At 50.8% G+C, this 15,898-nt stretch overlaps 1 protein-coding gene across 1 annotated transcript; it reads left to right on the top strand.

Annotated features, from left to right (window-relative positions):
- KRT32 (keratin 32) lies at positions 1–6,606 on the top strand. Its single transcript, XM_002922111.4, has 7 exons — positions 1–496; positions 1,094–1,176; positions 1,339–1,495; positions 2,992–3,153; positions 3,231–3,356; positions 4,065–4,285; positions 6,194–6,606. Exons 1-7 carry the CDS (start codon positions 32–34, stop codon positions 6,321–6,323), a joined length of 1,344 nt encoding a protein of 447 aa, XP_002922157.2. The 5' UTR covers positions 1–31; the 3' UTR covers positions 6,324–6,606.
- Positions 6,607–15,898: the final 9,292 nt, after the last annotated feature.

Genomic DNA, 15,898 nt, shown 5'->3' with positions numbered 1-15,898 from the left:
GCCGTGGCTGAGGAGAAGGGACCTCCCCGACATGACATCCAACTGTTCGACTTCCATCAAGAGCTGCCCACGGCCCTCTTCTGTCTGTTCCAGCAGCATGAGCTGCCGGCCTGAGCTGTGCCTGGGTTATGTCTGCCAGCCCATGACATGCATGCCTTCTGTCTGCCTGCCTAGCACCTACCGGCCCGCCAGCTGCCTCTCCAAGACCTACCTGTCCAGCTCCTGCTGGCCCAGCAGCTGCCGGCCAACCAGTGGCATCTCTAGCTCCGTGGGCACCTGCAGCTGGTACTGTGAAGGCTCCTTCAATGGCAGCGAGAAGGAGACCATGCAGGTCCTGAACGACCGCCTGGCCAGCTACCTGGAGAAGGTGCGCCAGCTGGAACGCGAGAACACGCAGCTGGAGAGCAAGATCCAAGAGGCCTGCCAGTCTCAAGCGGCCACCATGTGTCCTGACTACCAGTCTTATTTCAGGACCATTGAGGAGCTCCAGCAGAAGGTGAGGGCCAGCAATGAACAGACGCATTGGGAAGGCAACCAGAAGAGCTAGCGTTCCAGATTTGAATCTCGTTAATTTATTAAGCCACATTCAGGGGAAAGAGGCTTCCCGAGGGCATAGGATTATCTCATAATTTGAGCGTTCAGCTAGAGCCCTTAACATGGAAGAGGTCTGGGATCTAGTCTCCATTCTACTGGAGGACTTTGGGAGGGCCCTTCCCTTCCCTAGATCTCAGTTTCCTCAACTGTAAAATGGGGATAGTAAGAGTTCTCACCTGGTGGGGCTGTCAAGAGGATTCCTTGAGTCGACGCAGGCAGAGTGTGTAACGCAGCCTCTGGTACATGGGGAGTTTTCAGTAAATGTTAGTGCTTGTTAAGGGGCCATCTGTCTCATGAATGACTTCAGACTTAATGAGATTCTTTCCTTCCATATTGTTCACTGCAACTATAATGAGGCATTTAGATTTATGAAGACCTAGGGGCTTCTGCAAGGATGGCTCCCAGGCTGTTGAGTCCCGTCGGCTACTGGCTTTCTCATTTGGGTTCTTCTTCCTTTTTCTCATCCTGGATTACCCCCCTCTCATGCCTTGGCCCCCAGGTTCTGTGCACCAAGGCAGAGAATGCCAGGATAGTCGTGCACATCGATAACGCCAAGCTGGCTGCAGACGACTTCAGGACCAAGTGAGTTTGATAGGGGGACGGGGGCACCCCCTCTCCCTACACGTCATTGGGGGCAGCTTTCCATTAGTTTCAGAGAGGGCTGGAGAAGTGCCAGCAGCTCCAGGGCTTCCCTGGGCTCTGTGTTCAGCTTCAGCCTCAGTGACTGACCCTGCCCTTGCCCAGGTACGAGACAGAGCTGGCCATGCGGCAGCTGGTGGAGGCCGACACCAGCGGCCTGCGCCGGATCCTGGACGAGCTGACCCTGTGCAAGGCCGACCTGGAGGCGCAGGTGGAGTCCCTGAAGGAGGAGCTGCTGTGCCTCAAGAAGAACCACGAGCAGGTGAGCCCTAGAGTCAAGTTCACGGGGCCCTGGGAAGCCGAGTGGGAAGAATGTGAGGTTTTGGGTGGAAATTCCCAGGGGTGCCATGTCATGTTTCTGGGACTTGCCCAATTTACTGAACCTGTCCGAGCCTCCTCGTCTGTAAAACGGAGCAGTGCTATTGCACAGGTTGCTATGAGCTTTAAATGAGGCTATGAGCTTTAAATGAGGCACTTGGTCCGTGCTCAGAGAGCCAGGCAACCTTCTCTTCTGCAGCGTGGTCTCGTGGGACGGCCAGATGCTTGCGGCGACTGCACGCGTTTTTCTCATGCGAGCCACATTCTGGGGGTGGAGTGGTGTGCAAGGCCTGAGGGGGTTGTGTTCCAGAACTCGCATGCAATGGCCTGTCCATCTCTGTCAGGCTCGGCTGCTGGGGGTGACCCCCATCTCTTCCAAGGGAGGGTCAAGGGCAGTGGTTTTCTTTTTTCTGTCCCCACCCTGTTCTTCATTGGCTCTCCTATTTGCATATAATATACTTGATCTAAAAGCCACAGGTCAACCCTTTCTTTTCTTTTTTTTTTTTTTTAAGATTTTATTTATTTATTCGACAGAGATAGAGACAGCCAGGGAGAGAGGGAACACAAGCCGGGGGAGTGGGAGAGGAAGAAGCAGGCTCATAGCGGAGGAGCCTGATGTGGGGCTCGATCCCATAACACCGGGATCACGCCCTGAGCCAAAGGCAGACGCTTAACCGCTGTGCCACCCAGGCGCCCCATCCCTTTTATTTTCTGATTCCCCCCTCATCTCCTACAGGTCCTTGGAGGGAAATTCCCCCACCCTGGGCACCCATGTGCTGCAAAGCCCACCAGAGCTCTGGTGTCTCCCCCCTCCTTTTCAGAGTTGACTCTCAACCTCTTGACTTGGGATTTGAAAGAGCAAGTGCCTCTGAATCCTGCCTGGGTTTCCTTAGGCTTAAACGTAAAGTAAGAATCAGTCGCCCCGTACTCGCTGAGTGTCCTAAGGTGGCTGACTCACCCTACTGAAATCAGAGAGCTGGGAACCGGGAACTGCACAAAGCGGCCACTAATGAGGCATTATCGCACACGCCGGGCAGCCTCCAACACAACTTTCTCTCCTTGGCAGCCCAGCCTGGGGAGTGCCTGCTCGCACCCAGGCCTTGAACCAAGTAAAGCCAGGCTCCTGCTGCACTCCACCCCAGACGAACACGGGCTGGGAGGGTGGCTGGGAATATGGAAGCACGGGTTTCCCTTTCCAGCCCAAGATCAAACAAATCCCTGCATTGCTCTTGGCTTCTGCCAAAGCTACAGGAAGTGCGATGGGGTGCTTCTGCCGTTAGGGGGCGTCCAGCCAGAGCTGGAAGACCACGGGGGATGCTGCAGAGTGGACTGCAATCCTCAAAGGGCCCCTCTAACGTAGACATCTTAACATCTTTTGTTCCATCATTTTATGTCTCCCTGGGGTGGTGACAGTGTGACTTCATGCTTGTGCCTTTTCAGGAAGTCAGTGCCCTCCGATGCCAGCTGGGGGACCATCTTAACATTGAAGTAGACGCCGCACCCCCCGTGGACCTGAACAGGCTGCTGGAGGAGATGAGGTGTCAGTACGAGACTGTGGTGGAAAGCAACCTCAGGGACGTGGAGGAATGGTTCAACACGCAGGTGGGCCTCTTGCTGGGGGGCTGGCCTCCCTCGTGTCCCAGGAGGTACTCCTGGCCCTTCTCTCTCCCCCACTGCAGATGCAGGAGCTTAATCAGCAGGTGGCCACGAGCTCCGAGCAGCTTCAGAGCTACCAGTCGGACATTATTGATCTGAGACGCACGGTCAACACGCTGGAGATCGAGCTGCAGGCCCAGCACAGCCTGGTGGGTGCTGCCCCCTGGGCGGTCTCTGGATCCCCGGTGGCATTGGGCTCAGGAGCCGGCAGCGAGGAGGGAGGAGGAGGCCCAGATTCAGCCACCACGGCTGCTTGCCCAGCTGCTGTCTCCTAGAGGGAGTTTGTCCCCAGACCCAGCACAGAGCTCAAAGGGGCATGTCTCACATCTGACATGGGGCAGGTAGACACTGTTGAGCACAGCTCGCCAGGAAGGCTTGTTCTCTGTTTGGTCTGTCCTTCCAACCCCATCTGCTGCCTGTTGGGTTATAACACTTCCTATGATCAGGTTCCTCTCTGGATGAGTGAAATCAGAGTCTCTGGAGGTGGGGCCCGGGCACCAGGATTTTCTAAAAGCCCCCAGGTGACTTTAATGTGGGGCTGAAGACCACAGAGCTAAATAAGGCCATGGGGGTTGAGCGTGGTGAACCTCAGATCCAACGTGTAAAGCCAGGCTGAGGCCGAAGAAGGAATAAGGGGTTGAGGATCACATGGACCTGGGTTCACATTCTAGTCTTGTTACCTACCAGCTGCTTAAGTTTGAATAAGTCACTCAGCCTTTTTGGGGTTAGTTTCCACAGTGACTTTGATGGGGAGAGGTCATTCCCAAACCCAAAGAGAGAGTTGGTTCTTCTTGCTTCTTTCTGAACCAGGAAAACAGGTCTACGTCTCAGCTATTTTGTCTTTCCCTTTCCCTTAGAGGGACTCCCTGGAATCCACCCTGGCGGAGACTGAGGGGCGCTATGGCTCCCAGCTGGCCCAGGTGCAGCACCTGATCGTCAACGTGGAGTTGCAGCTGGCCGAGATCAGGAGCGACCTGGAGCGGCAGAACCAGGAGTACAAGGTGCTGCTGGACGTCAAGGCCCGGCTGGAGTCAGAGATCGCCACGTACCGGGGCCTGCTGGAGAGCGAGGACTGCAAGTGAGTGGGCCTGGCTGAGGCTGTATGGATGCGGGCAAGGGTTGGAGGAAGCTATGGGAAGCACCTGGGCCTACCCATGAGATAGAGTCTTGTCATGACTAAGAAGCAGTTGGGAAGCTGGTACAATCCAAAGAAAATCCCAAACCTGGCCCATTGGAGACCACTGTGTTCCTTTCTGGGTCAGCAAACTCCTTCCAAGGGCTTCCCAGGTGCGGGGCGCCGTGGGGGATGTGGGGATAGATGGTGACAAGACCTCTGCTCTCCGGTTGTTTCCATCTGTTTAGGGAGACAGACAAGCAACTGGAGATCATACTTGGGGGAAAGGTTTTCTGCACTTGGGAGGACACATGGGTAGCTTAATGTGATTGAGCTGTGGCGGGAAGGAGGACAGGAAAGTTCGGTGGGGCCCATTCCTGGAGAACATGAAGGCCATGCTGGGGAGGGAGGACCTTATTCCATAGGAAATTGAGAGGCCTTAATTTTTTTTTTTTTAGGAGGAAATGATAGAATTTGCTCAACTATCTATTGCACCAGTGAGATGGTAAACACCTAGAACTCAGAGACATTATAAATTATTTTTATCTCCTGCACCTGACTCATAGTAAATGCTCAGTAAATGTTTCTTGACTGAGGCCGTGAAAGCTCAAAGCTGCTTTTCAGGAAGACAGCACAGAGGGCCAAGGGGAGGACAGAGTAGAGGGAGGGGGGTCCAGGCTTGGAACGTGTTCAGGAGGCCCTGGCCATGGCCTGGTAAGCAGTGGGGAGGGCCGGAAGCTGAGCAGTGCAGGTAGGCTCAGCAGGGCCTGGTGGTCACCTGGGTGCAGGACACCTTGGGACCGTGGACACCTGGTGGGCTGATTACTGTTGCAGGCATTTTCTTATTCTGCATTCAGCCTTGCTTTCCTGTCATTCGGTCTCGCCCTCTGGGGCAAGAGTTGCAAAGTCAAATGCTTTTCAAGGAGCAGGCATGAGTGACACGGGTCACTGTGGAACTGTGGAGGACCAGAGAGCTATGCCTAGTCCAATGAGGGCACTGCTCCCCTCGGGGCCCTTTCTGCTGTGAGATGCAAATCCGGTATTGGTGGGTCTTCTGATCGTTCAAGAGAAGGTGGGAATCTGGATGTCTTTTAATTATTAAATTCTTCTGATTTTGAAGTATTTTCAACAAATTAAAAAAAAAAAGGCAGTGTTGGCCACATGAAACATATTTCAGGCTGGATGTGGTCCCTGGGCGCTTGTCCAGTTTCTGGGCTATTTGGCTCCCATCTACTGTCCAGTGCGTTGTTTCTGGTAATGAGCCCGCACCTGTCAGTCTCTGAGATCATCCTTTCTCCTTTTGCTACGTGTTCCTTCTGTAGGAATTACCTAGTTCATCTTATGCAACACCTTCTTATGAAATGCCTGCCCCTTGGCCAGGTTTGCAGGGCGCTCAGATGTACGTGGCTGCTGACCTCACTGTTTAATGGGGAGACAGACCGTAACAGAATAATCACGAATCACTCTGGGAGGAGGCACAGGGTACCCCTGGGGGCCTTGATACAGAGAGATCAGGGAGGGCTTCAAGGAGGATGTGACGGTTGAGTTGAAGGGAGCTGCTCTTCATCATGGCCCCCGTGGAGTCACCGAAGGTTTTAGGCAGGGAGGGGCATGCTTCTATTTGTGTCTGTAGAATATCGCCCTGCCCTCGAACTTGAGAGTGGTAAGGAGGGGCAAGAGCCGGGTTGGGGATACCTGTGAGGAGGCCGCTGGGGTCATACAGGCGAAGATGACGGAGGTGGGACAAGGGAGGCTGAGTGGAGAAGGTGAGAAGTGGGTGAATTTGAGAGGCAGCTGTGGGGGCAGAACCATGGTGCGTGTTGCTGAGTTGGGCTGTTTTCTAAACCTGCCCCACGTGCCTTTTTTCCGCAGGTTGCCCGGCAACCCATGCTCCACTCCCTCCCGTCCCACTTGTGCACCTTCCCCCAGCATGGCCCGCACCATCTGTGTGCCCCGCACCGTCTGCGTGCCTTGCGTGCCCTGCCCTCCGGGCCGCTACTGAAGTCGCTCAGCGTCGCTGGATCCTGGAGAGACCCGAGCTGGGAGGCTGGAGCCTCCTCAGGCGGAGTCTGACCGCGGTTCAGCGGCCAGCGAGGAAGCCCTCCAGCGGCGGCGCCGGGAGGTGGGCTGTGTGCAACCACTCTGATCTGCAGGGGGCGCCCTAACCCCCACTTCTTAGAAGCTGCCTCTCACTTCTGTCTGCAATTGCTCTCTTGCTGGTGTTTCGGGTTGTCTATTCTGCCTCAAGAGCGTGTTCTTTTAACTGGTAAATAAAGCCTCATCCAGCGGCCCTGCAAAAGCATCTTTCTCTATTTGTCCCTTTGTTGCTGTCTCCACCAGCCCGTTCCACTCAGCGGGGCTCAAGACGAATGTGGCTAAATTTTATATTTTTATGCCCCGTCTGCTTCCACAGAGGCTTGGGAGGCACTTGCTAGAAAGACCCACATGCCATAAACTAGTTAAAACCAGGCAATCGGTCCAGAGCCAAGTAATAAAAGAATAAAGAGAAAAGGGAGATAATTATGCCAGAAACCTAGGCCAAACTACTGTTAATTGAGAATAATACTGTCATAACCCCACCCCTCCACCTCATTCCAGCTGGTACAATGGGATCATTCATTCATTCGTTCAAAGAAACTTCACTAATGGCCTCTTGTGTGCAGATTCGGTGTTGGCCGCCCCCCCCTCCCCCGGCTAGCCCCTGGGTGGTCCCTCCAGACATTTTGTTAGTTCCCCATTTACACCTTGCAACAATCTGTGAGAAAGGTACCATTATTTTCTCTTTGTAAATGAGGAAACTGAGACCCGGAGAGGTTAAGAAACCTGCCCAAGGTCACCCAACTAGTAAGAAGTGGACCCAGGACTCAGTATAGGCTGTTCGGCCCCAGGGAGACTCAAGCAATTAATAATTCGGGGTCCTCATATTTGCAAACTATAGCTGGGTGCAGGGGTGACAAAAAAATGCAAGTGACCCGCACTGTCCAGATGCCTAGGATTGGAGAGGGGGCTGAGGCCAGTGTGCGTAAGGCCCCACTCTTCCTCAGTAAGGGCCAGATAATAATAATAATAATAATAATAATAATAATAATAATAATGTCAATAACCATGACTACCACTTACTGAGCACTTATGATGTACCTAGCACTGTGCTGAGCCCGTTACACCAACCAGCCTATAGCAGCTTGCACAACCACCGTGGAAGGGAGGTATTGTGTCCATTTTAGAAAAGAGAAACCAAGGAGGGGAGGATGGGTTATCCAGTTGCCCAAAGTTACATGCAAGGGTAAAGATTCGAACCCAGGTCCAGCTGCTTCCACTGAAGCATTTATTCGAACCACTCGGCTAGACGGCCACGTTCGTACCTAGCACGCACTAGCAAAGACTGGGAGAAAGTACTAGCGTGGGGAGAGCAGGAAGGTGGCATTTGAGATGGTGGCATTTGAGAAGGGCCTGAATGTCTACGGAGCAAAGGAGAGGCAGCTGTGTGTGGGGCCTGCATGGAGGCAGAATCATGCTCAAGGGGCCTTGAGGGGCGGGAGCAGCAGGTCTCCCTGTGGAAGCCTGGTGGGAATAGAGCTCATGTGGGAGGAAGGTATGAGACCGGGGGTGGGGGATGGGCTCCATCCTGAAGGCAGTGGGAGGGCTGCTGCAGGTTCTGAGCCCCAGGACGGCATGGCCGGAGTGATATTTTAGAAAGTTTCACCAAGGAGTGTCAAAAGGACGGCTGAGGGGCAGGCGGAAAGCCGATACAAGTGTGTGGAAGGACCTAAGGGGACCTCAACTCAGGCTGTGACAGTGGGAAGGTCACTGTGAGAGGCTCGGTCAAGGACCTGACTCGGCAGAGGAAGAGGAGAGCGCCAGAAGTGGGAATCTCGCACACCTTTCTGAACGCCAACCTCCAAACACACTGTTCTTCCTTAATGAGCTGAGGTGATGTTTCTATTTAAGATCTGCCCTCTGGACTTGCCAAGAAATGACGAGAGGCTGATTGGCTCCTGAAGCTGCCTGGGGCTCTCGGAACATGAGCCTGCATGCAGGCCTGGTGGGAGGGCCGTGAGCCTGACCGGAGACACAAACACCCTGCTTAGCCAGCTGCGGCTCCTGAGTGTGGGGGTGAGGGCAGCATTTCGGCGAGCTGGACCCAATGCCAAGGGAGAGGAGCCTCTGGCCAACTGGCTATTCTCATAACTGAGTACCAACCAGCGGTCCATCTTGATTTCAATCCCTGGGTAAATTTGCCTAGAATATGCTTAGCTTGATAAACACAATAGACTGAACAGAACCACATGTTTGGTTCTAAAATCCTAGGCCTGTTCTGCCAATATGGTAGCCACTGACTACAGGGGGCTATTGAATTTTTAATTAAATAAAATGGAAAATTCAGTTCCTCGATTGCACAACCCACATGTCAAGTGTTCCATACCTACATGAGGCTAGGGATACCACGCTGGATATGTATGATATGTAGAATATTTCTATTATTCCAGAAAGTTCCATTCACCAGCACTGTCCTAAACTGTCAGCTAGGGGTACCATACTGGATATGTATGATATGTAGAATATTTCCATTATTCCAGAAAGTTCTATTTGCCAGCACTGTCCTAAACTGTCAGAATCATAAGGAGCCTTCCAGATGATCTGGCCCAGCCTCTTGCATTTACAGATGGGGAGTCTAAGACCCAGAGAATTGGAAGATGTGCATCCAGATGTACAACCAACAGGTGGGAATCGAAGTCTAGAGGGTCTCTCTGAGCCCTTTATGATTTCTCCAAGCACCAAGGTTTATTATTATTTCAGGCTAATAAGTATTTTTCCTTTCTCCTCCTTTCATGTCCTTAAGGAAGGCATTTTCTCTGAGATGCTGAAACTCCATCCTGGGACTATAGAGCTCCCCTTTAAAAAATAACTGTGAACCACCAAACTCAGAATCTCCTTGTCCTTGGAGCATGTGGCTCAGTGAGAGCACAGACCTCGGGCTGCGGCCAGAGCTGTAGCAATCACACAGGGGTTGCAGGCCAGGAGTCCAGGTCCCTGGACCCTTTGGGGACTTCTGCAGGCTCCTTGACCCTCAGAGCATACCGTCCAATCCAACCGGGTCCCTGTTTCTACCCTTGTGTGTCATCCGACTTGCCAAGACCTGTCTGACCACCGAAATGCCTGTTAAAGCTTTTTATATGCTACCAAGCCCAGAGTGCTGCCCCCTCTGCTGGACACGGAGGGCCACCATCCTCTGTGTTTGGAGGGTGTTTCCAAGCGAGACAGGTTGCGAGCTATCCTCCTGCTTAGCCCATCTCTCTTTTTTGTTGGATGAAAAAGCCGTGGGTGTAGACTTTGGGAAATATTGATGCCCACCAGCACCAGGACCTCCTGGAAAGTGGGCCCAGTGCTACACTTATGGGGATTCTCAGAAGAACTCTGTTCTCATATCAAAGCATTTGGATTTAATTAACTCCAGTTTATAGGAAAACTTAGGCAGGACCACAGTAGAGTAGTAAACCCTCTGGCATATTTGATGTTTGAGAGAAACTCCCACAGGTAGCAGCATCCTCCCGAGTGGGGACTGGAAAAGAAAGGATGTGTGTTGCAAAGATGTGGCTTTCCCTGAGGCCACCGAGGAGACTGGTGCGCTGCCTCAGGCCTGGAGCTCACTGCCATAGAGCAAGGCCCCCTTCTTGGGGTGACGGTGAGGGCTGACCAGGGCAGAGCTGGGTTCAGGGAAGCTGCCAGAGGGAAAGGCCCCGCTGTTGGACACCCTGAGTGGGAGAATCACCAGGATAGTTTGTGGACTGAATCACACGGAAAGGTACCCTCCCTACCATATTGGGAAAACGTCTGCAGTAGGATGAGGAAAGGAGATGCCGGGTGAAAACTGGGAAGATCGTGAATAACAGAACAATTCTTGGTGTGTTTCGTAGATTTTAGCACAAGCATGCAATGACTTCGATTTTGCTAAATAGAAATTTCCTAAGATCGTTTGAATTTTATCTTTTTGAAGATACATTTATTTCCAAAAAGTCCCCTCCCTAAGCCCTAAATAAGTAGCCAAATACACCAGTGAGCCCCTTGCCACAAGGGGAACCATCAACGACTTCGGCTTCACAAAGCCAGTGCCAGGCTCGCAGTCCTGCCACCACGAGCTGTGGTTTAGCGGTCTCCCACCCCCATGCGTTGCAGTCTCCTTCTCCCCGTGCAAAAGGGGGGAGTCTACCCCTCCATAGAGTCAACGGGACAGAACGCCTCTCAACTGCCCACCATGATGTCTGGCATACTCTAAGCGCTCAATTAATGTTGGTTAAAGAAAATCTGCATTGGCGGCAGGTCCCCCTTGAGATTTCCCCCAGTGGCTGTGGCAGTGGAGTCACCTTGCAGGGCCATCTCACACCCAAACTGCAGAGAGGACTACAGGGTGAACAGCACGAGTGACACCTCGACACCACGCCACAGGCTGGGCAGCTCCGCTTCGCTCTGAGGTTAAAGGGCCTCTGGATGGACTTCTGCTCTCTGCCTAAACGCCTCGGTGAAATGAAGGGTCCAGTGTCCAAGGTTCCAGTGTCCACTTCTGGAGTCCACCCGGGTGAGGCCTTCCCCGGCCCCAGCCCTCTGGCTCCAGGACAGGCTAACATGCCCCCCACCTGCTCTGAGGGGTCCAAATTTTAGGCCTCATTCACTGTGCTGCGTAGAGAACGGCTGGCAAGCGACAGCTCACGGGTCATATCCAGCTGCTGCCTGTCTTGGTCGATAAAGTTTTACTGGAACGCGACCCCACCCATTTGCTTCCATAGCACCTGGGCCATGACGGCGGGGTTGAGCAGTTGTAGTGCGAACAGCCCGAATGGCCTGCAAAGCCTGAAATGTTTACCATTTGGCCTTTTATAGGACAAGTTTGGTGTAGAGGAAAGAGAATGTGCTGGAGTCAGGAGCCCTGGGCCGCAGTTCGGACCCAGTGGCTGACTCGCTCTGCGCCCCTGAGGAGCTCACCGTCCCTCTTGTCTCTGGCTGATGTGGGAAGGGGTTGAAGTCACTCTGGTTTTTCTTTAGTTCCCACCTTTGCACCCCTCTGTTCTCCTGCTTGATCTCTCTGGGGGCTCCGGCTCTGCGTGTCTGGGTTGCAGAATGTCTCCAATCCGCATGCCACTCCCTCAGGCACACACAAGGGCGTCCTGTGACCCGTACCCCGCACGCCCCACGTGGCACCTCCTCCTTGAGCCCACTGCTTGTGCCATCGGAGGCTGCCAGGGCAGCACTGGATCTGTACCTGGGGCAGTGGGGATCCTCCCGTCACCGCAGATGAGAGGGACGCAGGAAGTCAGAGACTCACTTGTGGCTGACGCCCACTTACAAATGGCTCATCTCTGAGGTGCGGCCCCTGCGGCTCTGCGCTTCTCATGACCTCCACATGTGTTTTGACTTTCAAGTTTTCTTAGTGGGGCCATTTTCCTTCTGTAGCCCTTGGGGAGCTGCATCTCTCTTCTGGATCCTGGCCAATAAATTAAATGAATACATTAATAAGTGAAGTTGCCTATGGATTGTATCTGCTGTCGTCAGGTTATTTCACTGAGTGATGATGGTCATGGGTGCGGTTATTTTAAATGATGGCTGTGACCCATTGATGGTCTGTGAAGTCATTTGAGTGGATTTTGATCAGCCTGAGAGGGAGAGAGAGAGAACAGAATAGAAAATGATATGTATATGTGTGTCGTGTTGCAAAATGTGCAGTGTAATTCTCACTTGGGTTGTGCTCAAGAGTTTGAGCGCATGGTCTGTTCCAGAGCTTGCACTTTCAGTGAGGGACCAGGGACCAGAAGAACTGGCTGACTTGCTTTGGGCCACCCAGCTAGTGAGGAGCAGTCCTGGGAGCAGAGACTGTCTAAAAACACCCCCTCCTTAAATAAGAACAAAGCCCTAATCCTGCCTTGTCAGACCTAGAAGGAGGCTCTCCTGGGGTGGAGAAGGGGCCAAATAATTTGGTCCTGCCTTCTGGGGTCACCTGCCCTTAGGGACTGTCACTAAGTACCACAACCAGGACTTGGGAGCCTTTTCTCACTCTGATACTGGTCAATAGTGAATAAAGGACCCCAGATTCCTTGTCACTGGGTGGAGAATGGGTGGTTGAGAGGCGATTCAGCTCTATGTTGGTGACAGCAAAAGGGATCTATGGGTCATGAGTTTAGATGACCTGGCTCACAGCCTACTTGTGGGACATACAGACCTGTCCTAATCTCATGGTTTTGTGAGGAAGGTGATCTTGTCTGAGACCTCTCTTTCTAGCTCCTGTTTCCCTCTGTGTTCTGGACACCATATCTGGCCCTGGGCTCCCAGGAGCTCCTTCCCAGATGCTAGGCCATGGAGGAGCTGAGCCCTTGAAGTGCTTCTTTCCTTTCCGTAATGCTCCTCCTCTGCAGGTGTTCTTCTAAGTCACTGCTGCTTAGCCTTGACTGCACCCTGGAACTACTTGGGGAGCTTTAAAAAAATACTGATGTCTGAAGAAGAACAAAGCAGGAGGCATTACATTCCCTGATTTCAAGCTATATTATAAAGCTATAGACATAAAAACAGCATGGCACGGGCATAAACATAGACACATAGACCAATGGAACAGAATCAAGAGCCCAGAACTAAGCCCATGTATATACAGCCAATTAATATTTGACAAGGGAGCCAAGAATACTCAATGGAGAAAAGATAGTCTCTTCAATAAATGGTTGGGGAAAACATGGTCATTCACCCCATCTTACACCACTCACCAGAATTAACCCAAAATGGATTAAAGACTTAAATGTAAGACCCGGCCCCATAAAACTCCTAGAAGAAAAAGTGGGAAAAAATAGGTCTTGGTCAGGATTTCTTGGATATGACACACAAAGTACAAGCAAAAAAATAAAAAATAAAAAATAAACAAGTGGGACTACGTCAAAAAGCTAGCATACATTCATGTATTTATAAGCCATTCTGATTTTTATTTTTCTGAAAGCACTAGGTTTTTCAAAGGGGGTGATGGTGATGGTTGGAGACCCTGAAGGGGAAGGGAACTGGCATTTATTAAGTGCTTACTCTGTGCTAGGCATTATGTTAGGAGTTCTGTCTACCTGGTATCTTTTATTCTTAATAGTAGCCCTGGGTATAAATATCATTGTAAATGTTCATAGGAGGAAGCAGATGCATTGAAAGGTTATGTAACTTGGTTGAGGTCAGGCAGCTCAGAAATTGAGGTTTGGGTATTTTCTACTGCCATTGCTGTGAAAATTATAAAAAAATATGTATATTGGTCTCTTTCCCCCAGTTCCTGGCACAGAACTCCTAAAATTCTTGTAATTTCCTAAGTGTTAAGAACACTAGGGGCATCTTTTGTTCTAATATTTGGTTTTTGACCCTGATTCCTGACACAGAGCTCCTAAATCCCTTGGGATTTCCTCGGTGATAGGAATGTCTTTTGTTCTAATGAAGCCACTCTTGGGGGGCTTCTGGATGGGGGCTGGTCACCACAAAGACCAAGGTATGATTAGAATCTTGGCATTTTCCACCTCAGTGATCGATCATGCCTACATGATAATGCTTCCCTAAAAATCCGCAAAGTACAGGATTCACAGAGCTTTTGGGCTGGTGAACATGTGGAGGTGTGGGGAGTATGGCTTGTTCAGAGAGGGTCTGAAAGTTCTGCACCCCTCCCCACATAACTTATCCTATGTGTCTCTTTAGGCTAGGCATCCGTGTCCTTTACAATGGTAAACATAAGTGTTTCCCTGAGTTCCGTGAGCCATTCTAGTAAATTATCAAACCCAAGGAAAGGAGGATGGGAACCCTGATTTATAGCCAGTCATTCAGAAGTACAGGTGACAACCTGGGACTTGCTATTGATGTCTAAAGTAGGGCAGTCTTGTGGGACTGAGTCCTTACCTTGTGAGATCTGATGCTAAATCCATGTAGATAATGTCAGAATTAAATTGAATTATAGTACACCCAGCTGGTGTCACAGAGAATTGCTTGGTGTACAGAATAGGCAGTTATGAAGGAAAGGTGGATTCTGCTCTTGGGCCATCTACAGGGTAATGAGAAAAAAAATGCTGACATGTCTGCAGACCTCAGAGTGAGTGTGACACCATCCCCAGAGGCCCCTGTGGTCCCTTGTCACAAATGTCTCCCCATTTTAAGTCAGGGACTCTGTCTTTTATAGCTATGCTCCAGGTGTCTGGGGTATGTCATAGTAGGAGGAAAACAACACTGCTAAGTGAATAAACTTTGTGGATTATAGGACTGCATCTAAGAAATCTGAGGGTCAAATCCTATCTAGTTTGAATAAAAGTGTGCCTTTTCCATTTGTCAGAGCCTCAAGAGTTCCATGCCTAGAATAATAAATTAATTATTTTTTTACTATTATTATTTATTACTCTTCTCTCAAGAGTCTTCATGATTTTCCTGACCTACAATTTTCTCTGGCACCATTTCTTAACACTGAAGAGACATGACAGTATGAGACTCCCCACGCAGGAGCTGTCTTCAACATTTGCATCCACCGTATTATATGATGGGTCACGTTCCTACACAGGGCATGAACCCTTGGATGCTCCATGCATCTTCCTGCAGCAGGAGCCATGACATAGAAAGGTAGGCTGTGGGTTAGGCACAATTTCTGGTGCTAGTTTACAAGTCCATGCCTTTCCCTCCCACTGGTTGAGATGCTTCTATCTGAAACAACATCGTGTTTGAAAATAGCATCTCAAGACCACAGCTTGGCCTTTTTATCTGCAGTAGGCTTCCTGCCTCTAGAGACTGGTATTTCTAAAGTCAGAATCAGTGAGAGAACTTTGTGCACGCAGGTGAGTCAAGTAGGGTTAAAGCTCCTGTCTCTTACACTCTGTCTTCACCACTTCTTGTCACTGAATCTGGCTCTTATTTGGTCATCAAGGGCCATAGGGACTCTGTTCAAAGGGTCAGAAAGAGAGGCGATCTTAGATATGAGGGCAGGGATCTTCACCCCACACTGACCTTCTTTGAGAAAAATGCAAATCAGTAAAACAAAGCAACTTTACAAAGAGACACACAACATCAGTGTCATTATGCAAAACAGCATACTCAGTAGAAGCCCGTGCCAGGACCACGAGGAAGCTTCAGTAGAGAGGAGCGTCACCTGGACATAGAAAGCTGCAGCAGTGACATTATGAAGTAACAAGTGTTGTGTATTTTGAGATGGAAGAAATCATGAGTTTTAGCTAATGGAATGAATCCTGCCAGAGAATAAGCCCAAAGGATAGGTTCTATTTAGGGAGTAAAAAAAAAAAAAGAATTTATAAGGTTAGTTCTCTGGTTTACAGGGAAGCTTGTTGGTATGTGATGAAGCAGAGGAGAGTAACAAAGGGATGTTTGAAGATGTAACCTATGCAGATTGCACCCAGAGGCCTCTGAATGATGAGATCGCCTTGCCTGGTGATGTCTTCTAATTATGGTGTCTATAAAGAGTTATTCATTGATGAGCCCTGAGTAACCCTTAGGACAGAGTCGACACTAGTTACTGTTCCCGGGAAACCCAACTTCTGCCCCTTCTGGACAGAAGTCTCAAATTCTGTATTTCTTCTTGATAGA

The sequence above is a fragment of the Ailuropoda melanoleuca genome, chromosome 13, assembly GCF_002007445.2.
Source record: "Ailuropoda melanoleuca isolate Jingjing chromosome 13, ASM200744v2, whole genome shotgun sequence".
Lineage (NCBI taxonomy): Eukaryota > Metazoa > Chordata > Mammalia > Carnivora > Ursidae > Ailuropoda > Ailuropoda melanoleuca.
The sequence above is the reverse complement of the archived record's forward strand: the minus strand, read 5'-3'. Positions and strand labels throughout refer to the sequence as shown.

Bases quoted from the DNA above. Each gene is read 5' to 3' on its own strand.
- KRT32 (XM_002922111.4), top strand. From the start codon at position 32: ATGACATCCAACTGTTCGACTTCCATCAAGAGCTGCCCACGGCCCTCT. The intron at 497-1,093 runs GTGAGGGCCAGC...CTTGGCCCCCAG, and splicing joins TTGAGGAGCTCCAGCAGAAG to GTTCTGTGCACCAAGGCAGA. The intron at 4,286-6,193 runs GTGAGTGGGCCT...TTTTTTCCGCAG, and splicing joins CTGGAGAGCGAGGACTGCAA to GTTGCCCGGCAACCCATGCT.